The following is a 25423-nucleotide window of genomic DNA, read 5'->3' as shown; positions in this document are numbered from 1 at the left end:
TCTTTGTGCGGTTCTCTAACCAATTCCCTATCCACCTGACTATCTGAAAATCCAGATTGCAGTCCTTCAATTTATCCATCAGAACATCATGGGGAACCCTATCAAAAGCTTTACTAAAATCCAAGTAAACGACATCAACCGAATTTCCACGATCCAGCAAACCTGTCACTTGGTCAAAAAAGGAAACCAGGTTGGTCTGACAGGACCTGTTGGAGACAAATCCATGCTGACTTCCTTGGATCACCAAATTGTCCTCCAGATGTTTGCAGATCGCTCCCTTTAATATCTGCTCCATTATCTTCCCCACAACAGAGGTCAGACTCACTGGTCTGTAGTTTCCCGGGTCATCCTTCCTCCCTTTTTTGAAGATCGGAATAACATTTGCTCCAGGACAGATCCGTGGGGCACGTCACCTGTGACTCCTCTCCAAGAGGTTGACAAACCATTTACAAGTACTCTTTGGGTACAATCTGTCAATCAGTTCTCAATCCACCTAATACAATCCATACCGCATTTTACCCATTTACCAATAGGAATATCACATGGAATCTTGTCAAAAGCCTTACTAAAATCAAGGTAAACTATATCCACAGCATTCCCCTGGTCTAACAAGGTGGTTACTTTCTCAAAAAAAAAAAAAAAAGTTATTCTGACATGACTTGTTCTTGAGAAAGCCATAATGACTCTTATTAACTACAGCCAATCACTGTAGCTGCTCAAGGACTGTTTGATTATTTGTTCTAGAATAGCTATAGACATCAAGTTGACAGGTCAGTAGTTACCTGGATTCTCCTTCTTCCCCTTTTTAAAGTTGTGGACAACATTTGCCCGTCTCCAAACTTCTCACACTTCACCTGTTCTCCAAGAATTCTTAAAAATAATGGACAGAGTTTCAGAAATTACATCTGCCAGTTCATTTACTACCCTTGGATGCAATTCATCTGGCCCAGAGGATCTGGTTTCATTTAAAGAAACTAGGTGTTCGTGGACTACCCCTACCATGATCCTCGGCCGCAACTCCCTCCCTCATCAGGTGAAATGATTTTGCCAGTTGAGCAGGATTCCCCCCACAAGAGAAGACTGAGGAGAAGCAGGAACGGAGCAGTTCAGCCCTCTCCTCATCACCTGCTCCAATGACACATTCTGGTCCTTGCAATGGTCCTACCATGTTGCTATTCCTTTTCTTTGAATATAACTAAAGAACCCTTTTTTGTTGTTTGTAGCATTTCTTGCTAACCTAAGCTCATACTGAGCTTTAGTTTTTCTAACACTCTCCCTACAAGTATTGGTTATTTGTTTATATTCCTAGTTGGTCATAAAGTCTTCCTTTCATTTCCTAAATAGGTCTTTTTTATTACTCAATTCTTTTGAAAGCTGTTTATGGAGCCACCCTGGTTTCTTTAGGTTCCTCCCAATTTTCCTTCTCAAGGGAATTGTCTGTGATTGTGCCTTCAGTATTTCACCTTTGAGAAACTCCCAACCTTATTGAACTTCCACCTTCTGAAGTTTTTGTGCCTACCCAACATAACTTTACATTTGTTAAAATTTGCTTTTACAAAGTCCAGCCTGTATGTGCGACTATGTACAGCTTTTCCCTTCCCCGAGATCATAAAGTCCAAAATCACATGATCACCACTACCAAGCGAGCCAACAACTTTCACTTTGTCAACCAATTCTTCCCTATTTGTGAGAATCAAGTATAAAACAACAAATCCCCTGGTTGCTCCTTCCACTTTCTGGGAAGTGAAGTTGTCAACAAGACAAGTCAAGAATTCATTGGACTTTTCTTTTTTAACAGAGCTTGTCTTCCAACAGATATCTGGGTTATTGAAGTCTCCAATGACCTCTAGGTTCTGTCTCTGAGAACTTTGTAAACTGGCCTAGGGGCATCTCATCCAAGTCCTCTGCCTGATCTGGTGGTCTATAGCAGGGGTACTCAACCTGTGGTTCTCCAGATGTCCATGGACTACAATTCCCATGAGAATTCTACAATTCTTACAAATTCTGGCAGGGGCTCATGAGAATTGTAGTCCATGAACATCTGGAGGACCACAGGTTGACTACCCCTGGTCTATAGGAACCCCCCCCCCCCATAATACCACTATTATCTCCTACACCTTTTATTTTTATCCAAAGACTCTCAGCTGAATTATCATGCTTGGCCACATGTATTTCCTCACAAGTGTTACTCCTCCCCCCTTCTCAAACATAGTGTTACTCCTCCCCCCTTCTTTATTTGCCTGTCAGTTTTAAGTAAGTTGTACCCCTAAATCCTATTATTCCAGTATTGTTATCCCACCATGTTTCTGTAATGCCTATTTGATCATAGTCCCTTTCCTTTATTAGGACTTCTAGTTCATCCTGCTTGTTTCCCATACTCTGTGCATTAGTGTAGAGACATTGTAATCCTTTGTATGAGTATCCCAGGCTTTTAGTTTTTGAACTTTCCTGTAGGTTAATAGTTCCCTGCATAAGTGCCATTCCCTTTAAATTGTCATTGTTCCCATCTACAATTATCTTCATTGAACTAAGCTTTGAATGCTGCACGTCTCTCTGCCCCATTGGACTTAGCTTACAGCCCTCCTCCCCAGGTCCGCAAGGCTCTTCACAAAGGCATTTTCCCCACCCTCATGAGTTGCAAACCGTCTCCCGACAGAAGAGCCTCATCACGGGAGCGCAATCCATGGTCGAAAAACTGAAACCTTTCCTGATGATGCCAGTAATGGAGCCAGTCATTTGTCTGCATTATTTTTCTCTCCCTTCTTGAGCCTCGGCCATTATCAGGATCAAGCGATGGAAACACAGCCTGCTTCCCAAGTCCTTCACTTTCTCCCCCAAGGCCGCATAATCGTATTTCCTATGCTCCACACTGCCCAGGCAGTATCATTTGTTCCCCCACGAATAAGCAAGAAGACATATCTGTCATTGGGATCTACAAGTCTTTCCACTCTTTCCTTGACATCCTTGATTCTCACGCCAGATAGACCGCATACTTCTTAGGACAAGATGTCCGGTTGACACCGTTAGGCTTCTCCTCTTAGGAGGGAATCCTGAATTATCAGCACACGTCACCTAGTCCTACTACGTTTGGGAGCAGAAGAGGTAGTCCTCTCATCTGCAGGACCCTGTGAAACTGCTTATCTTCAGGGGACCTGGGGGAATACCTCTTATTCCTGTGGTCTAGAGCAGTGGTCCCCAACCCCCGGGCCACGGCCTGGTCCAGGCCGCGAAGGCTTCAGCGCTGGGCCGTGGCTCCCTCTCCCTCTCCCTCTCCCTCTCCCTCTCCCTCTCCCTCTCCCTCTCCCTCTCCCTCTCCCTCTCCCTCTCCCTCTCCCCGCACCCCACCCCACCCGCAGCGAGAAGCTTGCCAGGCCGTGAGCAAATCGGCCGCTGAAGCAACCCATTAGCTTGTGGCCTGGCCAGCTTCTAGCTTTGGGAGGGGGGGGGAGAGGGAGCCACGGCTCAAACACGCATGCCTGCCAAGTCCACGCATGCGCGTTTGCGCCAGGGCTGCCACGCATGCGCAGGGCCCCAGGTCGCCCCCTCCCCCACCCCATGGCAGCAGTCCGCAGCCACGGAAAGGTTGTGGACCGCTGGTCTAGAGTCACTAGCTAAGGGCAGGTCCTAGAAACGATTTCTGAGAATCGGAGGGGCAGAACATCTCCTTATTTTTCGACACCTTTGGGCAACATTCTTCCATCCGTTGTCCTCTTTTATTGGGTTCTCCTCTAATTGGTGAGACCCCTTCCCCACCTCTCCCAAATGCCCTGCAGAGAGTGCTCCGTGAGTTCTTCACCCTCCTTTTTAGAATAAAGTGTGGACAGGCATTCTTCTTGCTTCTGTATCTTCTGTAGTAACTTGCCCTTGATGCGTGCATATTTAAAGTTACCCTGCGGTAAAAATACAAACATGCCACAGCCAGTGACCTCAGGTCCATCGCCAGGTCCACCACTTCTGTCCATTGCGGAGAGAACCAGACCCCTTCTGCAAACTCTGGAGCACTTACAGAGTCCCGCAGCTTGATCCAGGAGCCAAGAGTCCTTTAGCTCTTGCCATTCAGCACGTGCGAAAGGCTTGTACTTCTGGCAAGCAAGAGCCTTTTGTAGCCCGAAGGCCCACCCAGCAGAGGGTGGAGCCAGCCCCAGGCAAAACTGCCAACTAATGCAAATCAGCTAATGCGATTAGCTGCAGTTCCCCATCACTCAGGCAAGGAAAAGACAAAAAAAGAACACTCAGAGCCCTCATTCTCCTGCAACCTATATACTCTCTCGTACTGATGATCCCAGGACCCTGGGAAGCACGCCTGGCCTCAATAAGGGCCAGGGCCTTTTCGGTCTGGGCCCCTACCTGGTGGAATGAGCTCCCTGAAGAGCTGCGGACCCTGTTGGAGCTCTCAGAATTCTGCAGGACCTGCAAAACGGAGCTCTTCTGCCAGTCTGAGGCTGGGTAGGAGACCCGGGGATTCAGATCGGGCTCCCCTCTCCCCTTAGGGTCTGGGCCCATATTAGATTGGCCAGTGACAACATCCCAATTTCCATTGTCCATCTTTGATCCACCCACTGGGTTTGTGTGGTAGATAAATTAAATTGTATTTCGCCATAGTTTGGGTTGAGTCTTAGAATGTTTTTAACGGCTTGAATGGGTGTTTTATTCTTATTGTACGGATTGTATACCAAAATTGTAAACCGCCGCAAGCCAGCTCTGGGAGCAGCGGTCATGCAAATACAATTATAAACAAATAAATAAGTACTGTAAGAAAGAAAGCAACACTCACCAATAGCTCCTGAGCTGGCTCTTTCTGCTTGCTGGGTAATCACTAGAGTCCTTCAGCTTGTGCCAAAGGCTGAGCTCACAGCCTCCCAGCCTAGCACAGGTCATGGCTGGCAGTTGTTCTGCTGCACTCCACCCCCTGCTCACACTGCCTCAATCAGCCACAAACAAAAGCACTTACCAGCAACCACTCTCTAGCAGGCCACAAAACCCACCCACAGGTACTGTCCTCACTCACTCACACAGCAGCCTCCATTTGAAGAGGCAAGAAAGGAGGAACCCGTCTCTTTGCCACCGACCCTCCATGTGCTCTTTACGTTCTCCTCAGCTCTGCGGCCGATCTGGTTCCTACTGTCAATATGTATCTGGGGCCTATTTTTTTTTCAAGTGGTAGGTGTTTAAATGTAACAAAACATTGTTAAACACAATTAAATGTATGTGGTTCATTTTTAAGTGTTTATACAAAAGTTAGATCTGCTTTGTAACTCTGTTTTTTTTCCCTTTAGGGGCCTTCTTTGTATTTCATCCTGAAAATATTATAAGTGAGAGAAGAGTTTCATATTCTGGAGGCAGAATTTCCCAGCTGAACTGGGCTAAGAGAGCTCCTGATGCAATGGAGTGGGAAGCCCTCACGAGCCCCCTTTCGAAGCCCTTGGCCCCTTTTCATCAGTAGGTACCTGAACTTCTTTATCAGTTTCACATGTCTATTCCCAAAACATTGAAGGACTTCTGGAATAATTTTATTTCTCACTGCTGGTCCCAATTTTATATCAGATGGGTAAGAAAACCACTTGAAAGAGAGGAGATCTTCCCTTTATTTGAACGGGAGGAGGAAGAATGGGAGGCCTTGTCTTCTGAGGCATCAGAAAGGGAGGGTGAGGGGCAGCGGCCACATGGCTCCCGAGCCACCTGTGCTTTATTCCTTAGGAGACCTAAGAATTCGGCTCTGAATCTCCTCTGTTTCCCTACACCCCTGAAGTCTGAAATCACATTCTGAACCTGTATAAGAAGTAGTAATGGTTGGATTTCCCTACCTCTTGTTTCATTTTGACTGATACCTCTTTAATAGCTGGGATTTGTTTCAACTGTTTCCTGGCAGCTTTCAATGGTCTCGCATTCCTCTTTGAACTTAAAGAACCTTTGAACCCGATTAGTACAAACAGCTCTCTGGACACAGGAACAACTTTTCTAAATGTCCCCTAAAGTGGTCTGTGTTTTGTTCAGGACCATGTTCTTAGAAATGGAAGGAGGTAAAGAATATTTTGATAAAACAACGTTGCGTAGAAAGGGGAGAGAGGGTCAATTTAAAATGAAGCAGTTGGTCCATCCTAATATCATAGACACCCAAAGGAAGATCGGACACAATCATGTAGTCCGATATAGAGACATGGGGGAGTGGGAGGTGCTGCTGCTTTTGCCCAAATGGAGAATAAACGGGGAGAATGAAAAATGTATCTTCCCTGTCGAGGAAGAAGAGAAGGGGGTCCTAGTCTAGATTCCTTGAGGATTGAGGTGTGTGTGTGTGGGGGAGGGGGTGGAGACGTAGTCCTTCAGCCAGAGCTTGCCTGGTTCTAAGTTGGTCTCCAACTCCTTTAAGGGTGTCTAAATCTAAATTGTTGCACTAAAGAGTACTTTGAATACTTTTTGTCTCTTGGACTATTGCCGTTTAAATTTTGGAGGGGAAACCCAAGTTTTTGCTGGTGCTCGAAGGATTGCTGAGAGGCTGTCAGGTTGTGTGGAGAACTTGACTTTCAGTGCCATGAGCGACTGCTCGTCTAGCCTCTGATGGTGGGGCACCTGAAGGAGGCCCTCCAAAGACGACCCAAGTGGACAGGGAGGGAGGTTTGTAGTGCAGAAGGGGGCCCTTAGGGTATGCTGGCCCCATGTCCTACAGGCCTTCGAAGGCCCATGCCAGGCCCTTGAACTGAGCCCAGAAGCCAGTAGGGAGCCAGGGCAGGTGGGTTGAGGCTGAAGTGATGGAATTCCTTTGGTTCACTCTGGTCAGCCTTCAGCGCCAACGGTGGCCTCCAGACCCTCTTTGAGGCAGCTCCATACAGAACTCCCCTGGGTAGGATGGCCTGTCCCAGGCTGAGCTGAAATGCAGGTAGAAGGTCATTGTGGTCCAGAAGCAGCCCAAGAGTCAAAGGCAGGGGGCAGATCAATGGGGTTGTGGGCAGTCCAGGTTGAAACAGGCAGGAAGGTAGACTGGGCAGGTTTCCAGGTACTCCGGTGTGGGCTAGGCAGCAGGCTCATTCATTGCACCCAGTGCCTCAGTCTCAAATAGGCACAGCCAGACCGTGAGGACAGCGCCTGCAAGGACTCACAAGAGGGAATTTAGGTCTTTCAGTTTTCATCCTGCAAAGACTCAGGTGCGTCCTCTAATGGTGCACAGAATATTTTTGTCAAATGGGAAACAGTGCAGCTGTCTATGGACTGGCTGGATATGGGTCCTCTTGTCAGGAATCAGGCTAGAGTTAGCGAGCACAGTCTGTGATAAAAGAATTTCCAGGATCCCAAGCAGAGTAGATCCAAAAGAAAGCAGTTACAACAGGTAATGTGGGCCAAGACTCATTGAACAATCGCCTTGGCAGAGACAAAGATACAGTGGACATTGGGGTGTACTTATAGGGGGGACCAAGCATGGAAGAGGGTATAAGGAACAGGAATGATGGAAAAGGTACATTCACAAAAAGGTTACAAAAGTTCCCATCTGAGCCAGATGGCCCAGCTTTGATCTAAACTAACACACCTGTTAAGACTCCAGCAAGACAGGGAAGATCACTAAAACGGGAGAGATGAGAGTGCCCCGCTGAAGAAGAAGAAGAGTTGGTTCTTATATGCCGCTTTTCCCTAGCTGAAGGAGGCTCAAAGCGGCTTACATTCGCCTTCCCTTTCCTCTCCCCCACAACAGACACCCTGTGGGGTGGGTGAGGCTGAGAGAGCCCTGATATCACTGCTGGGTCAGAACAGTTTTATCAGTGCCGTGGCGAGCCCAAGGTCACCCAGCTGGTTGCATGTGAGGGAGCGCAGAATCGAACCTGGCGTGCCAGATTAGAAGTCCGCACTCCTAACCACTACACCAAACTGGCTCTGAGAGCAGCTTTAGTGTGCAGAGGTGGTCAGGAACCAACACAAGGATTTATAGATTTATGGCCTGGAGGAGGGGGGCATGAACCAGGGTTCATGATACCTCCAAGGTGTTCTAAGTGTTGTTCCCCAACCACTGGGTCGTGGCCTGTGGGGGAGAGGGAGGAGGTGTGCCTCCCTCCCCATGGAAGGGGAGGCGGGGAAACAGGAAGGACGTGGCTTCAGGCATGGGCTCGGCATCTGGAAGCAAGTGCAGGGCCCGGTGTCTGTGGCCAGCGCTATTGAGCACTTCGGGGTGGAGTCAGGATACGGGGAAAGGAACTTAGTGGCCCAACAGCATTCAGGGAGGAGGTGGGACTCAGCGGTAGTGCTGCGGGTACCCCAGGTCCAGGGACAAGTCGGAATAAACAGCCGTTTACCGGACCCCATTCTCAGAAGAACACCGGGCTGCAGAACAGCCTTCTCTCTCCTGTCCCCCCCCCCCCAGGGCAAGGCAGCAGAGAGGACAGTGACACAGGACCCCAGTTTGGGGTAGTGGTTAGGAGTGCGGACTTCTAATCTGGCATGCCGGGTTCGATTCTGCGCTCCCCCACATGCAACCAGCTGGGTGACCTTGGGCTCGCCATGGCACTGAGAAAACTGTTCTGACCGGGCAGTGATATCAGGGCTCTCTCAGCCTCACCCACCCCACAGGGTGTCTGTTGTGGGGAGAGGAAAGGGAAGGCGACTGGAAGCCGCTTTGAGCCTCCTTCGGGTAGGGAAAAGCGGCATCTAAGAACCAACTCTTCTTCTTCTTCTTCTTCTTCTTCTTCTTCTTCTTCTGAGTCTGACCTCTGTTGTGGGGAAGATATTGGAGCAGATATTAAAGGGAGCGATCTGCAAATATCTGGAGGACAATTTGGTGATCCAAGGAAGTCAGCATGGATTTGTCTCCAACAGGTCCTGCCAGACCAACCTAGTTTCCTTTTTTGACCAAGTAACAGGTTTTCTGGATCGGGGAAATTCGGTTGATGTCATTTACTTGGATTTTAGTAAAGCTTTTGATAGGGTTCCCCATGATGTTCTGATGGATAAGTTGAAGGACTGCAATCTGGATTTTCAGATCGTTAGGTGGATAGGGAATTGGTTAGAGAACCGCACTCAAAGAGTTGTTGTCAATGGTGTTTCATCAGACTGGAGAGAGGTGAGTAGCGGGGTACCTCAGGGCTCTGTGCTCAGCCCGGTACTTTTTAACATATTTATTAATGATCTAGATGAGGGGGTGGAGGGACTACTCATCAAGTTTGCAGATGACACCAAATTGGGAGGACTGGCAAATACTCCAGAAGATAGAGACAGAGTTCAACGAGATCTGAACACAATGGATAAATGGGCAAATGAGAACAAGATGCAATTTAATAAAGATAAGTGTAAAGTTCTGCATCTGGGTCAGAAAAATGAAAAGCATGCCTACTGGATGGGGGATACGCTTCTTGGTAGCACTGTGTGAACGAGACCTTGGGGTACTTGTGGATTGTAAACTAAACATGAGCAGGCAGTGTGATGCAGCGGTAAAAAAGGCAAATGCCATTTTGGGCTGTATCAACAGAGGCATCACATCAAAATCACAAGATGTCATAGTCCCATTGTATACGGCACTGGTCAGACCACACCTGGAGTACTGTGTGCAGTTCTGGAGGCCTCACTTCAGGAAGGACGTAGATAAAATTGAAAGGGTACCGAGGAGAGCGATGAAGATGATCTGGGGCCAAGGAACCAAGCCCTATGAAGATAGGTTGAGGGACTTGGGAATGTTCAGCCTGGAGAAAAGGAGGTTGAGAGGGGACATGATAGCCCTCTTTAAGTATTTGAAAGGTTGTCACTTGGAGGAGGGCAGGATGCTGTTTCTGTTGGCTGCAGAGGAAAGGACACGCAGTAATGGGTTTAAACTTCAAGTACAACGATATAGGCTAGATATCAGGGAAAAAATTTTCACAGTCAGAGTAGTTCAGCAGTGGAATAGGCTGCCTAAGGAGGTGGTGAGCTCCCCCTCACTGGCAGTCTTCAAGCAAAGGTTGGATACACACTTTTCTTGGATGCTTTAGGATGCTTAGGGCTGATCCTGCGTTGAGCAGGGGGTTGGACTAGATGGCCTGTATGGCCCCTTCCAACTCTATGATTCTATGATTCTATGTGTGATGGGGGTTCTACATCACTGCAGAGCTGGGGAATGCTGAGAACACCCTTGACCTTGATCTCAGTAAGGCTCTTGATAAAGTTCCACAGGACAAGTTGGGAAATGTGGTATGGATCCTGTTAGGTGGATTGAGAACTGGCTGGCAGGTGGCACCCAAAGGATGCTTGTAGGTGGTTTTTCTTGGAGAAGAGTGACAAGTGGAGTGCCCCAGGGATCAGTCCTGGGGCCTGTGTTGTTCAGCATATTTACAAATGATTTAGATGAGGGATTAGAGGGATACTTATTACATTTGCAGATGACAATAAACTGGGAGGAGTGGCAATTTCTCAGTGGAAGAGGCCTCCTTGGGAGGTGGTGTGTTCTCCTTCTTTGGAAGTTTTTAAGTAGAGGGTTGAAGGTCATCTCACAGAAATGCTGATTTTATGAACTTGGGCAGATGGGGAGGGGGTGGGCAGGAGGGGGTGTTTGTCTCTTGTGGCCCTTCCTTCCATGCCCAGGGAATTGCTGATCACCACTATGGGATGGGAGGCGAATTCCCTCCAAGCCAGGCTGGTTTCTGGAGACTTTCAGTGGGGGAGGGGGATCACTTGGGCATGTAATTGGGGTCACTTGGGTAGGCAGGTAGTTGTGAGCTCTTGCACTGTGCAGGGGTTGGACAAGATGACCCTTGAGGTACCTTACAACTCTATGATTCTAATGGGTTTACAAGGGAGGGGGGACTTTTCACAAAGTAGTTCAGCAGTGGGATGGGCTACCACCTTGGAGCAGTGGTTAGGAGTGTGGACTTCTAATCTGGCGAGCCGGGTTTGATTCCCTCTTCCCCCCCCCCCCATGCAGCCAGCAGGGTGACCTTGGGCTCACCACAGAACTGATAAAACTGGTCTGACGGAGCAGGAATATCAGGGTTCTCTCAGCCTCACTCACCTCACAGGGTGTCTGTTGTGGGGAGAGGAAAGGGAAGGCGATTGGAAGCCGCTTTGAGATTCCTTCGGGGAGAGAAGAGCAGCATCTAAGAACCAACTTGTTCTTCCTCTTCTGCTTCCTCTTCCTCTGAGGTGGGGAGCTCCCCCTCACTGGTGGTCTTCAAGCAGTGGCTGGACAGATCCTTCTCCTGGATGCTTGAGGCTGATCCTGCATTGAGCAGGGGGTGGGACTAGATGGCCTTCATGGCCGCTTCCCACTCTGGGATTCTAGGAGTCTAGTTCAGCAGTGGAAGGGGCTGCCTAAGGAGGTGGGGAGCTCCCCCTCACTGGCCGTCTTCAAGCAGCGGCTGGACAGATCCTTCTCCTGGATGCTGGAGGCTGATCCTGCACTGAGCAGGGGGTGGACTAGATGGCCTGCATGGCCCCTTCCCACTCTGGGATTCTAGGAATCTAGTTCAGCCGTGGAAGGGGCTGCCTGAGGAGGTGGGGAGCTCCCCCTCACTGGTGGTCTTCAAGCAGCGGCTGGACAGATCCTTCTCCTGGATGCTGGAGGCTGGTCCTGCACTGAGGACGGGGTTGGCCTAGATCAGTGGCCTCCAACCTTTTTATCACTTTGGACGGTCAACGCTTGGCAATTTTACTGAGGCCTGGGGGAGGGGGGTAGTCTCCTCTCCTCTCCTCTCCTGCTGCCCTAACGCTCTCTGACTGGTCGCTATGGTAACGTTTAAACATCCCTTCAAAATAAAGCATCTCTGAAAAGCTCTTTAAGTCCCATTCTCTTTGTATACTGGTTATTCTAGAATTTCACTTACCAAATAGTTCATTTTCTATTCTAAACAGCCAGATTTGGTTCTATACTGAGCCACCTTTGGATCTACTGACAAAAGCTGCAGCACCCGTGAAACACAGGAACGAAGTGTTTCCATCGGTGAAGTGGCCTCTTCTTCGAGGGCAGGGAGATCTTACAAGGATCCTACGAATTGCCCAAAAAAAGAGTGTCCCTCGGCCCTGCCACTCCCCAACCGCCACCGCGCCCGGCCTGGCCCACCGCTCCACCCGCCTGCTGGCAGCGCCAAGGAAGGTGCTGAGGCAGAGAGCAGCACAGGCTGCAAGGGGGCTGTGGAGGCAGAGAGGTGGCGTGGGAGGCGCAGGCTGCAAGGCGGAGGCTCCGAGGAGGCGAGGCGGTGGCGGCAAGGGGCTGCCAGAGGCTGCAACACAGCTGCAGCTGCAGCAGCAACACCGAGGAGCGCCACCCCCAAGGCCTCTGCACACTCACCCCTGCGCCCCATGGAGGGCGAGAGAGGGGCTGGCAGCCGCCGTGCCCTGGAGCTGGGTGGCCAGGGAGGCAGGCAGGCAGGCAGGCTGGGGCAGCTCCCAGCTGCAGTGGGGAAGGGAAGGGAGCGGAAGTGGAGCTGGCTGGCTGGCTGGCTGGCTGCAGAGAAGCGTGGGTGGGCTGCGATGGAGGGGGGGGGACAGCTTGGCTGAGGCCGATGGGGAGAGTTCTTCCCAAGTCTGATCGGCCCAGAACTGGCACCCACCCGGGAAGGGAAGAGACGCTGATCGCCTGCGGGACTCTTTAACAAATGCCATGGGATGCCCCTGCTCCACTTGCTTTCCCACCGGCTCCCCTGACCAGCAGCAGCTGCGCAGTGCCACACCGAGGGGGACCCCCAGCCATGGCGGCCGCTGGAGAGCACCAAAGGTGAGCTGGTGGCAGAGTGGCAGGGCGGCCCCCGAGGCAGCAGCCGGGGAGGAGGACGAGGAGGAGCTGCGGCCTGGTTCCGCAGACTGGTTCCAGTGCACGGCCCGGGTGTTGGGGACCGCTGGCCAAGATGGCATGTAAGAACCAACTTCTCTTCCTCTTCATGGCCTGGATGGTCCCTTCTCACTGTAGGAGTCTACTTTTAATATGTACATTCTTTGAATGAATTCTGTAATAGTGTATGAGGTGGTATTTGATAAAATTGCCAGAACTGTTTAGTGTGACTTCTAATTTCGGTTACTTTTCCATTCTAGGTGGTTTCTGAAAATGAATACAGACCCTTCTGATTTTGCTGGGGAATCCCAACCAGATGGGCCTTTTCCAGTGGGTGAGTGCTGTGGGGGCAGAACCCCACCTGAGCCTCGCTGGGTCGGGATCTCTGCTCCATCAGGTGGCTTCGATGCTGCAGGTCCTTTTCAGCCTGGAGAGGAAGTACCTCCCCCAAAGAAAGCCTCCTCTAAAGAACACATGAAGTTGCTCCAAGGCTTATATTTTGGGCAGCCTAAGAATGGCCATGGGCAGGTTCATTTACTGGCGCTTTATTCCCTCCATCCTTCCAGCGGCTTGGGAGGGCACATGTGCCAGCCCCTTGTTTATCACGGCTACAACCTTTTCATGCTGGCCATTCTGAGCGAGGATGCGTCATGGCCCGGCTGATTTGAACACTGCCTTTCTGTGCTATTTTACCTTCTGGCTTGTGAATGGCTACTAGTCAGCATATTAAGCTAAGTGCAACAGTTGTACAGTGACAGAAAGGAAACGGGACCCTGCTTTGCTCTGCAGGACTTTCTGGAGTTAGAAGAAGAGGGTTTTTAGAAGCTGGGTTTTATACTCCACTTTTCTGTATCCGAAAGAGTCTCAAAGTGGCTTGCAATTGCCTTCCCTTCCTCTCCCCACAACAGGCAGTCTGTGGGGTAGATGGAGCTGAGAGAGCTGTAAGAACAACACTGAATAATTTATTTGCAGTTATACTGCCCTCGTGAGTCAGGGTGGCTGATAGAAAACATTAGATTTGTAACAGTACAAGATATATGTGGTAACTATATCAACAATCTTAACGTCATCCACAATCATAATATGATAAAAAAATTTGGGTAACATTTCTTCGGCAGTCCCCTAGGCTCTGCTTGTCTGGATAGGAGTGGTCGGGGTCCAATAGATGTTGTCACTGATCTCTACCAAATGCCTGGCGGAAGAGCTCCTTTTTGCAGGCCCTGCGGAACTGCGATAGCTCCGACAGGGCCCTGGTCTCCTCTGGGGGCTCATTGCACTGGGGGGGGGGGGCAGCACAGGGAACAACCTGACCCTGTTCGAGGCCAGCTGTGCTTCCTTGGGGCCAGGGAACACTAGCTGGTGGGTATTGGCTGAGCTTCTTTGGGGGTATAGGCAGAGATCCGGTCTCTCAGGCATGCTAGACCCAAACAATGTATGACCTTAAAGCTTGATCTGGGATTCAACTATTAGTAACTATTGCAGCTGTTGTAGTATGGGCCAGATGTAGGCCCTCCAAGGTGTTCTGTTGAGTAGTTTCTGGGTCAGGGATGAGGGCAGGCCTGCGTAGAGCGAGTTGCAGAAGTCCATCCTAGAGGTGACCGTCGCATGGGTCACTGTGGCCAGGTGCTCTGGGTCCAGGTAGGGAGCTCGAAGCTTGGCTTGGTGCAGGTGGGAAAATGCCAGTGTCAGAATTCCAGACTTGTAAACAAGAGATCTTCTTTGAGAAAAGATTCTTTTTTCAGGCTGAAGCATGAGGCACCATATGGACAGAACTAACTGATACAGTCAAAGCAAGACAGTGTAAAACCAACGACCCCTCCCATGAGCAGCTGATAACTCGGGTTCCAGGGTGAGACATAACACGAAGCGGCAGGTTTAGCTTCTGGGAATTAAGCCAAGGTGGGATGTTTTGCGAAACTCCGGCCCAAGCTGACTAAACGCAAGGGAAACGGTTAACTGGGGCAGGTCAGGCTAATGTGAGCAAACAAGCCTATTTCATGGCGGAAGCCCCAGGACCCTCCAGCCAGCCGTGCTCCTCTCGTGACCTTCCTAGGGAGGGAGGCATCTGGGATTCCACCTCACTCCTGGCGGGGGGGGGGGGGGGTGAGCCACTGGCAACTGCACTCATCCGGACCAGGGTCTTGGGGCCTGCTAAACTCCTGGCTTTGCCCACAATGGCAGGGTGGCCGTTTGATGTAGATCAGAATGGAAACAGGCACAAGCTGCATTCAGCACTGCTGCATTGTGGACATTCCTTTCCTCCAGGCCTTTATACTGGGTGCCTCTGAGTAAGCTGGGAAGTTTGATCTGTGCCTGGTTAGACGCTCTGCCTCTTTTCCGCCACAAACTGCTGTGTGCCCCAAAACACCCCTGCAGGGTGAGCCTCTGAGCAAGACATTCTTTTCTGTCTGCCAGACTGCAGAAGGTAGAGTTGCAGTTGGATGTTCCTTGGAAAGCTAGTGAAGATGGATGGTATTCGGAGCCTGTGCCCGACGTCTCTGTGTGTGGGATTCCAATAAGTACTTCTTTTGACTTCGAAGTTTCACAATGGCTGTTTAGGTCACTGGCAATGTTCAGCTCAGGGGATACTAAGAAGTGGAGGCATATTGCTACACCAATGCCAACGTCATTGGCCGTTTATTGGCATGCTGTGATAAATGAAGGGTCTGTGTGCTGACGTCATTCACTTCCTGTATTTTCCAGGAGCTGATGTGGCTGTAGGATCCTCAGTAGCAGTGATTGGCCATGCAAGTGCTGTGCCGGAAGAAATCAGCTTCCAGGAGGGAGATAGAATTGAGATCATTGGCTACTTCGTGAGAAGCATGCAGTGGTTTGTGGGAAGACAGCTGCCAACGGGCCAGATGGGTTTTGTGCGAAGCACTCATGTTAAACCGGACACCTTCCAGGAGTGAGTATCAAGGGGACGAGGAGCCAGCTGGACGTGTCAGGAAACGCCCTCCGTGGCTGCAGAGGCAATGAACCAAGATCTCTCTTCCAAAAGTTTCTGCTGCCACTTGCTTCTGTACTGGTCTGTTAAATGCAGTGGCAGCGCGGAAGATTTCTGATGAACGATCGAAGATAGAACAAGGGATGGCAAAACTGGTCATCAGACAGGGTACTTAAGACATCAGTAATAGGACTGGGGCTGCAAAACCAGAAGATGATGATGCAGAACCCCTCCCCCCGCCATCTCAGGCATGACGTGCCCTGAGCAAACGCAGAAGGGGAGGTGGCAGAAGCAAGGGGGAGGGGTGCAGAGAGCAGGGGCAGTCCTCCCACGCCCTGCAAGAAAGCTGCCTCCCGAACCAGCTGGAGGATGCTGCAGCCCCGTCTCTCTCATGAGCATTTTGGTCAGCAGAAAGATAGGGTTGTGGGTCCTCCCTGCTTGCCTGCCACAGGCTGCTCCCCCAGGCGGGAAAGGCACAAGCATGGCCACCGTCAGTCTGGCACCTGCTGAAGGCTCGGCTCAGCTCCTTTCTCTGGAATCGGGCACAGAGGGTGGCCGTGGGGGAAGACTTATCGACTTCCTTGCAGGGTCCCACAGGGAACAGTTCTCTCCCACGCATAATTTGATCTCTTCATGCACCCTCTGGCCTGGAGCTATGGGCTGGGTTGTCACCAGCTCTGTCTCCTCATGGATGGCCACCCAGACCCCTCCCCCCCCCGGATACATCTGTCAGATGTTTGGGAGCCGTGGCTGGATGGTTAGAGCAGAGTCGCCTGAAACCCAACTCCTCCAAGACGGAGGTCCTGCGGCTCAGCAGGGAAGGGGCTGGACAGGAAGCGTGCCCAGTGCCAGGAATTTGGGGGTGGATGCCTCCCTTTCTCTGGAGGCTCGGTTCACGGGAGTAGCCCACTCAACATTTTACTCGCTTGGCAAGGCTGCGAGTGCCCTACCTGCCCCCAGACTGTCTGGCCGTCGTGATCCATGTGACAGTCACTGCTAGACGAGATTTCTGTAACTCCCTCGACACTGACCTCCCCCGTCCTTGACCCAGAAACTCCAACTGGTGCAGAATGCAGCTGCTGGGTCCTCACTGGGACACCTTGGAGGGCCCTCATCCAGCCTGTGCCGGGGCAGCTGCATCGGTTGCTGGTTGTGGCCCAGATCCGGTTCAGGGCTTTTGGTTTTGACCTGTAAGGCCATCCTTGGCTGGAGTGCTGCCTCTCTGAGGGACCAGCTGTCTGCTTATGCCCCCTGCAGGGCAATTTGCTTTCTGGTTACTAATCTCTTGGAGGTCCCTGGCGCCAAGGAGCCATGCCTGGCCTCGACTCGGGACGGCCTTTTTGGTGCTGGCCCCAACCTGGTGGCATGAGCTCCCGAGAGAGCTGAGGGCCCTGATGGAGTTTGCACAATTCTGCAGGGCCTGCAAGACGGAGCTCTTCCGCCAGGTCTTGGGCAGGGGCCAGGACTAGGATCTGCCAGGCCCCTCCTCAGGCTAGGCATTACAGTGAGCAATCCCCTTGAGCGGGAGGACTGCCAGGTGGGGAGGGTGTCATGGAGTTCGTCGCTAATCTTGTTAGGTTTTTATGGGGCAGAATAAATAAATAATAAACAAGGAACAATGCAGTTGCGGTGGAGCAAGCAGAGACTGTCTTGGAGGGTCCAGCAGCCAGACCTGGAAGATCAGGTAGTCAGAACCTATTTAGGGTCCCCGGCCCCAAGGAAGTAACACCGGCCTCAAGGGCCAGGGTGTTCCAGATCTGGCCCTGGCCTGGTGGAATGCCCTGCCTGATGGGACCGGGGTCCTCTGGGAGGGCCTGCAAGGCAGATGGTTTTGCCAGGCCTGGGGTGGAGGACAGGGAATAAGAGCAACAGAGGCCTCCCTCCCTAAAAATTCCACCCAGAAGCCCATCTTCAGCACGGTGACAGCCTCGGGATAATTTAATTGTAGATAAGTGGCTTTTAAAGCTTTTAAAACCTAAATGATCTGATATAATGTTTTAATCTGTTTATGTCATAATGAAATGTTAGTCATTTGTTGCTAACCCCCTTTGGACTGCACAGGGAAGGGCAGATTGTAAGAATAAAGTTGTTGTTGTTGTTGTTGTTACATGTATCCGTGGTGGGGCCAGTAGGAACAATATTAGCTGCTTCTTGCTGAATCAGGCCTTTCCTCTGCTCTGTGGGGTCTCTGGCACAGGGTCTTTCACATCAACAACTACCAGATCTCTTCACTGGAGATGCTGGGGATTGAACCTCGTAGGGTTGTGAATCGGCCGTTCCAGGACGACGCAGCCAGCACCGTGCCACGCTGGGGGGGGGGGGCGGTGCCAGTGCACAACTCAATGCACACACACAGGCGCAGAGCCTGTATGTGTGTGCCATGTTACGCACTGGCGCCCGCACCTCCCCCCCTCCCCCCCTGTGGCGCGGTGCTGGCTGCGTCGTCCTGGAACGGCTAATTCGGATGCCGCCATGCACATCCCTACCTTGGACCTTCTGCATACCAAGCAGATGTTCCATCACTAAGTCATGGCCCCTTTAAGTAGCTGTGTCTTCTTCTTCTTCTAGTTACTTGCTGGATCAAGAAGTGAAAAGGCATTCAATGGAAAATAGACAATAAATGGCCCCCTAAAATTCTTTCCCATATTGCTGCAGGGGAGGTTGTCTGGCTCTCTTTGTGCATGACCTCATAGGTACCAGATAGTAATGTTGATGTGAGGCCAGGTCTACTGCCCATGGAACAGGTCATTGCATATTGTGTGCTTCTGTGTAAAAGGTAAAGGTATCCCCTGTGCAAGCACCTTGGGGTGACGCCCTCTAGCGTTTTCATGGCAGACTCAATACGGGGTGGTTTGCCAGTGCCTTCCCCAGTCATTACCGTGCTTCTGTGTATTGTATGCTTTTCTCAGATGCCAGAGCTTATTTGAAGAAGAGCATCCTTTTTTCTCCAAAGAAGAAGCTCTTTCAGAAGAGAATGTGATACAAATCTTGAAACAAATATCACCTGAGGATATCTGTAGCATGTATCAATTAGGTAAGCATCTTGGACATTATATAGATGCACCTGTTTTTTGCATAGAATCAAACAATTGTAAAGGACCTCCAGGGTCATGTAGTCCAATCCCCTGCTGAATGCTGGAACTTCACAACTACCGGTCCACTCACAGGGATGAGCCCCTGCTCCCAAGAGAAACAGAATCCCTGGTCAGACTGGCATGGAGGAAATGGACCCCAAAGTGGTCATTGGCATTTCCCTGGACGTGCAAGAAAGGGCCACAAGAACCAAGCACTGAAAGATTCCCTTCTACCCACCCACTCACCATCTGCCTGTTCCTAAAATCAGCATTTCTGTCAGATGACTATCTAGCCTCTGATTTAGAACTTCCAAAGGAGAACCTACCTCCTCCCGAGGAAGCCTGTTCCACTGAGGAAGTGCTCTATCTGTCAGGAATTTCTTCTGGATGTTTAGCCGAATATTCTTTTGAATTAATTTCAACCCACTGGTTTTGGCCCAACCCTCTGGGGCAACAGAAAACAACTCAGCTCCATCTTCTCTAGGACAGCCCCTCAAGTACTTGAAGATGGCTATCATGTCACCTCTCAGTCGTCTCCTCTCCAGGCTAAACAGACCAAGCTCCCCCAACCTTTCCTCATACGTCTTGGTCTCCAAACCCCTCTCCATTTTCGTTGCCCTCCTCTGGACTCACTCCAGTTTCTCTACATCCTTCTTCCGTTGTGATGTCCAAAACTCAATACAATGAGGTCTAACCAGATCAGAGTAAATCGGCTCCATCACCTCCCGTGATCTGGACACTATAATTCTTTTGATACAGCCCCAAATTCCACAGGGAGCCTTGTGGAAAAATTCAGAAAGGATAAATAACGAGCCACAAAGAAGCCTCATATACAAAAAGAAAAGTATACAAACAATTTTAATAACTATACAAACTCTACAAAACTATTCTCAAATACAATATGTGCTGTAAATTATCAAAAAATCATATGATATGAAAAGAAGTCAGAGAAAACTATACAAAATTTTGTGATATCTCCTATCTCCTGCACACAATATTTCAAAAAGTCACAAGAGTGCAATATTACATAATGTTTCCTCGCAAACAATTATATAAATATATATATAACCCCCAGCAGGACCCAGGAGCTCAGCCTGTTTCACATCAGCTTCTGCAGGGGGATAAACAAAGGCGCAAACAGTTACAAAAATATTATTAAAACCCAGTTATTCTCAGACAGAATGGACTGCTATAGTATTAAAATATAGTGTAATGGCAATTTATGACTTGTTGTTAATTAATAAAGGTAAAGGTATCCCCGGTGCAAGCACCGAGTCATGTCTGACCCTTGGGGTGACGCCCTCCAGCGTTTTCATGGCAGACTCAATACGGGGTGGTTTGCCAGTGCCTTCCCCAGTCATTACTGTTTTTTAATTAATATATACCTGAATAAGGCTTTTTAATAACAAGTTGGTTGTAATTATAGAGAAGAGCAAACAAAGGCTTCCCAGGTACTTAGGGTAAGTCTGAAAGGCAGAGAAAAACCAAAAGATTGAGATAGAAAGCAAGGTTATAAAGCAGTTAGATTACATAGTAAAGGGAAATAGCTGTGCTTACTACTATCCAACCTAGAACAAAAGGAATCCTTCACAGGATAACAATAAATACAAGATCCTTAATGAGTTACAAACACGACACATTACTAAATAGGAAGTAGTCACGGCCTCCCATGAAAATCCAAAAATGTAATGGGGAATGGTGACCAAAACAACTGGGGGAATTCCGCACCTGCGTGGTTGTGCTCGCTCTTCACGCTGCTGCCGGCACCGCCCCCCCTCCCCCCCCCCCGTGGTGCGGCGCTGGCTGCGCCTGGAGGGAACAGCCGCCGAAGCGGCCGAATCGCAGAAGCCTAGTCGCTATATTCCTAATGAGTGGATCACTCACTACCAGAATCCCAGCTCCCCCCGAGGGGCATTCGCGGAATGAGAAGAGGATGTTGGCCCGTCTCCCAAGGAATGGGTCCTTTTGAAGGCATCACTTCTCCCCTCCTCAGACAGACGCCCTCCAGTCTCCACAACAGCACAGCAGTGGAGGGGGACTTTTCTGGCAAGCCCCTGAGGGTCCTCCCCCAAACTTCTCTCTGTCTCTGCTTGTCCTGGTCAGCTACCCTAGCCTTAAGGAGACAAACCTGCTCCATGCAGTTAGCACCCCACACATGGTTTCCACCCAGTGGGTAAATAATCACACACTTTCTGCAAAGCACAGGGCAGCCCTGGCTCTCCTGCTGGCTTTCTGCCTTCATAACTGGTGAGTGGTTTCCAGGTTTCTAGAGTAATGCAGGGTGCCCAGGCTAGCTCCACAGACCAAAAGCACTTTGACCCTTGCCCTTCAGCTCACACCTCTGCCTCTAACACCTCACCATTTGGAGGCCCACAGCCTCCCAGCAGCAACAGCAGAGGGTGGGGCCCGCAATCAGCCCCAGGCAAACAGGCCCAGACAAAAACGCCACTTTCCAACAGGCTGCAAGCACCGCTCACCCTTAAACCCTGTCTTCTCACCGAGCAACCTCAGTTAACGCTTCCCAGGCAGAGAGCCTCACCAGCAGCTCTCTTCTGGGTTTTGTCTCCCAGCCCAGCTAGCTCAGTTCTGTGGGCCTGCAAGCCAATAGGGGCGCTGAAGTATACTTGGAGTGACATGGGAGGTATGGAAGGCACATGTAGAGCAAAGGCCTTAGATGTGTTCACTGACCAAATTAAGTTGGACAAAAGGTATGACTTTTGCATGATAAAGTTGGTACAGTCCATTCTCTGCAAAAATAATTTTGCCATAGTTAAAGGGTATGATTGAAATGTTTTTATTTTCTTACCAGATGCTGAATTTGAACAAACAATGGAACAAGGTAAAATTGTTCCTGCGCATGTGTGAGTGAGAAACATATTTCTCTGTGAAGTAGATGATATTAAAAACCTCCTGCAGTTTCCCTGTTTATCTGGGAAGCAATTTCTGCCCTTCACTGAACAGGAGAGGCTTTGGGTCCATCTTGGGGGCTGCTGTGCCAACCGGTTGTGTGTGGGAGGAGCCCTCCGGCTGCCAGCGGCTGCTTCCTCCGTGTGCCCCAGAGAGGGAGGGCTGGGAAAGGGGGCCGTCATTCTGTACTTGGATCCAGGCCCTGAGATGTGGAGCGTGAATGAGGAAGGATCTCTCTGGCTCAGTGAATGGGTGGCGGCCAGGAGGACTTTGTGGTCAGGCATTCAACCGGAATTCTGTGCTGGGAACGGGGCGGTCAGATGCAAGCAGGCCTGGGGTGGTTCGGGGCCATGGCATGTGGGGTGAAGGGGCTTCCGACTGCTCCCCACCCAAAAAGGCCTAATGGGCATTATTGACCTCGTTTGAGATGCTCCAGCAAGCCAAAGCTGACCAGGAAGTAACACACAGTAGCTGATCAAAATAAGTTAAAACCCGCAAATAAGATTAATGCCACACAACTATGAAAATACACAGAACACGAACAGTGAGGAAATATTCTGGCTAATGCATTCTGAGCAAAGCAGTTCAACACCACAGAGCAGAGATTCCCAGCCAGGGTCCATGGCCTGTCCCCTCCTGCCGTAAGGGACTCAAGCTAGCGAACCGGCCCCTCCCGCTACTCCCCCTCCCCGCTCATGAGCACGAGGGGGTTCTCTCGTGGTTTCTGCACCCGGGAGAGAGTGGAGCCTGCACACCGACTCCCATCTCGAACCACCTCCCGTCTCTCCCCTCCTCCAGCCTGCCGGTTAACTTGGAGGGTGATGTCGCCTCTGGTGGCAGGAAACGTCCGGGGCGGGTGGCCAGGAGGCGTGGCCAGCTGACATTTCTTCTGGGGCTGAAAAATTAGGGCTCCTTCATGGTCAAAAGGTTGAAAAGGCTGCCATAGAGGATGAAATATATCAGTACAGAAAAGACACATGATAGGGACCAGCAGTAAATGATTATACAATAAAAATATGGCATACCTGCATCTTCTAACCCCTCCTACCCATCTTAGTTGAAAGCTAAGCGGAGTCCTCCAGGTGGTCTTCTGCCTTATTCTATAGCAGCTTGCGTAGCTCCTTGCCACTGCCTTTGGATTTCCCAGGCAATATCCTTGTCCTTAAGAAGACAGTAAAATGAAACAGAAGCCAGGCAAAGATAGGAAGAGAGTGAAGGCCGACCGGATCACATGAAAAAGGGCTGTTGGCTGAAGATGTAGACGTCAGAGAGGGAAGTCTGGAACTGCTCTCTTCTGAGCTCCTTGCTCCAAGGAGGCAGCTCCTTACACTTTGGAGGGTGACAAGTGTTCCTTGCATCTCCCAGCTATCCAACCATTTTCCTTGGGGAGGGATCCACAATGGCCGGGGTTCTTCAAGACCCCTCCCTTTCCTGTCTGCCAAGGCTGTGGGCTCAGAGCAGTGGCTTCTTTGGCTTTACGGGTAGCCGTGACCTGGTGCATTCTCCCCTCGGGCTCCTGGAGTTACATTGTCAGGCAGCTGCTGCTTACGAAAGTTTTTCCTTATCCATCTTAGCTCGGCCTGTATCCGGCTCAACATAGGGTGGTCCTTCAGAGTAAGAGCAGCAACCATCAGTTCATGTCAGTTGCCCCCGGGGGCCGTAGGACGTGGCGCCCTGGGTCAGGGCCAGGGAAATGGCGGGAGACGGACGCCCTTGCTCCTTGCGTGTCAGGGCGCTCCAATTTGAAGGTGCGGGGGAGGGGGGGCTTCAAAATGTGTGGCTTGGGTTAGGTGTGGCAAATTCGGAGAGAAGGTGAGCCTGATACGCCTGACATTTCTGGTGTGAATTTTCCAGGGCTCTCTTCATGTCATGGCCTTTCTCTTCCTCAGGGACGTCACAGTTGTCTTTTAAGGAACATGCCTGCCCAGTGACACGCAAGGTGGAACAAGTGCTAAGGGAAGCAGAAGTCTCGTCTGGGGAAGGGAGAGCTGAAAGGAAAGAGCCGCCCGGTCCTCTGGACACGGAGGAGCCTTCTGTGCTGCGGGAGCCTCCCTTCGGGGTAGGCCGGGCGGACAGCAGTGCCCGGCCAGAAGTCTCGGAGTCTTTGCTGCTGTTCCTGAACCGGACAGGGTACGAGGCGCCCTTCCGAAATCTGTACGACCTTCCGTTTTCCTTCCTGGAGAGTCTGTTTTGTGGCTATGCCAGTGAGGCAGACCTTTCGGACTACTTTGGCTTAGCGAGGGAGGCTGCCAAACGAGCCCGTCTGCCCTGGGCCTTGGCCAGGCTGTGCTGCCTCCTGGGCAGGATGAGCATCCGGAAGTTCAAACTGTCTCAGGCTCGAGTTTATTTTGAAGAAGCTTTGGCAACTCTGCAAGGAGACTTTCGAGACCTCCCTCTTGTCACTGCTCTTTATGCCAACCTGGCCGGGATCTACCTGATGCAGAAGAACAAAGCCAAATGTGCTTCCCTTCTGGACAAGTCGGCAGCTCTGCTCATGGGAGTCCCCGGCCACATCATCAGCACGGCCATGGAGTCCGAGATCCTGAAGCACGCTTTGAAGAGAGCGGTCCTGAGCCAGAGCAGGGGTGCCGAGGCGAGGGCCTGCTTCCTGCTAGCAAAGCATTATGGGAGCTTGAAGCAAGGGGAGGAAGCGCTGCCCTTCCTGGAGCGGCTGCAGCTTCTGAGCAAGGAAGCCGGACGCCAAGAGAGCACCTTGTCCACCGGCGGCTATGCTGTCCTGGGCCAGCTCTACGGCCAGAAATGCCTGCCCCACCTGGCGCTCAGCTGTGCCCAGGTGGCCTCTTCTTGCGGCTCAGGTACTTTGCCCGAGTCTTTCAGAAGCCTTGACCTCATGTTAAAAAATGCTTCCCGAACTGTGGGGCAGAGAGCCCCCTCCCAAATCGCCCCTTGCCTCAGGAAGATGCTCTCTTTGCTGGGCAGCAGCCAGGAACGTGGGAAACTGCGAGGAGCCATTTGCTGTAGCCTTGCTGTGCTTTGCAGCCGTCACAAGCTATACAGGAAAGCCATTGAGTGCATGGAGAAGGCGCTGGAGGGAACTGGGCAGGCCAGCCCCGAAGAGGCCATGAGCCGCTTGGTTTTTCTCGGCTGGTTATACGTCCTCCACAGGCAGAGCAGGGCAGCGGTGGGCATCTTGAACGCCGTGATTGAGTCCCCCCAGAGCAGCCGTCAGCAGGTGGGCGTAGCGTGCAACATGCTGGCCATTGCTTTGAAACAGCAGCAGGAGACCAAACGAGCAGCGGAGCATTACCATAAAGCCCTGCGCATTTCCCAGGAGGTGGGCCTGAGTCACAACCAGGCCGTGGCTTTGGCCAACTTGGGCATCCTTTGTTGGCATTCGGCTGCCAGGAGTCTTGGGAGACACTTTCTGCTGAAAGCGGTCAGAGTCTTTTCTGGACTGCCAATTGCTGACTGTGGATTCAGGGATTTCATAGAAGTCCTCCTCAGGCTGGGGCGCTGCTACTCCGACAGCGGGTCCAAAGACCACGCGAGAGGTTGCTATGAATGGGCGTTTTTGGCTGCAATGGAAACGGGCTATTTGGAAGGTAAGTGGACTTCCAGCCTCTCCAAAACGGGTCTGGATATATTTCTTTTCCTTTAGGGCCTGACTCCTGAGAGGAGGCTCTCCCTGCGTGCAAAAATGTCAGGATGGAGAACCAGCAGTGTCCTTCATGCCCGTTCTCTGTACATTCATCTGTCCCCTTGAGGCTTTCAGCAATCCTCCCTCACGTGATGGAGAACATCACCGATTTGTTTGAATTGGTC

At 50.9% G+C, this 25423-nt stretch overlaps 1 protein-coding gene across 6 annotated transcripts in view; it reads left to right on the top strand.

Annotated features, from left to right (window-relative positions):
• The window catches only part of SH3TC1 (SH3 domain and tetratricopeptide repeats 1), a 68237-nt gene that overhangs the window by 20111 nt on the left and 22703 nt on the right, over window positions 1-25423 (top strand). For 4 of the 6 annotated variants that reach the window (XM_077301781.1, XM_077301779.1, XM_077301785.1 and 1 more), the window contains 6 exons: window positions 5277-5439; window positions 12973-13046; window positions 15416-15620; window positions 18569-18693; window positions 21543-21572; window positions 23530-25203. In XM_077301781.1, the coding sequence (XP_077157896.1) occupies window positions 5277-5439; window positions 12973-13046; window positions 15416-15620; window positions 18569-18693; window positions 21543-21572; window positions 23530-25203 (2271 nt within the window). Of the gene's footprint in view, window positions 1-5276; window positions 5444-12972; window positions 13047-15415; window positions 15621-18568; window positions 18694-21542; window positions 21573-23529; window positions 25204-25423 lie in introns of all 6 variants that reach the window. The other 2 variants (XM_077301784.1, XM_077301783.1) reach the window with 1 other exon arrangement.

The sequence above is a fragment of the Paroedura picta genome, chromosome 10 (genome assembly GCF_049243985.1).
Source record: "Paroedura picta isolate Pp20150507F chromosome 10, Ppicta_v3.0, whole genome shotgun sequence".
Lineage (NCBI taxonomy): Eukaryota > Metazoa > Chordata > Lepidosauria > Squamata > Gekkonidae > Paroedura > Paroedura picta.
Note: the sequence above shows the minus strand (reverse complement) of the source record. Positions and strands in the feature narration are given on the sequence as shown.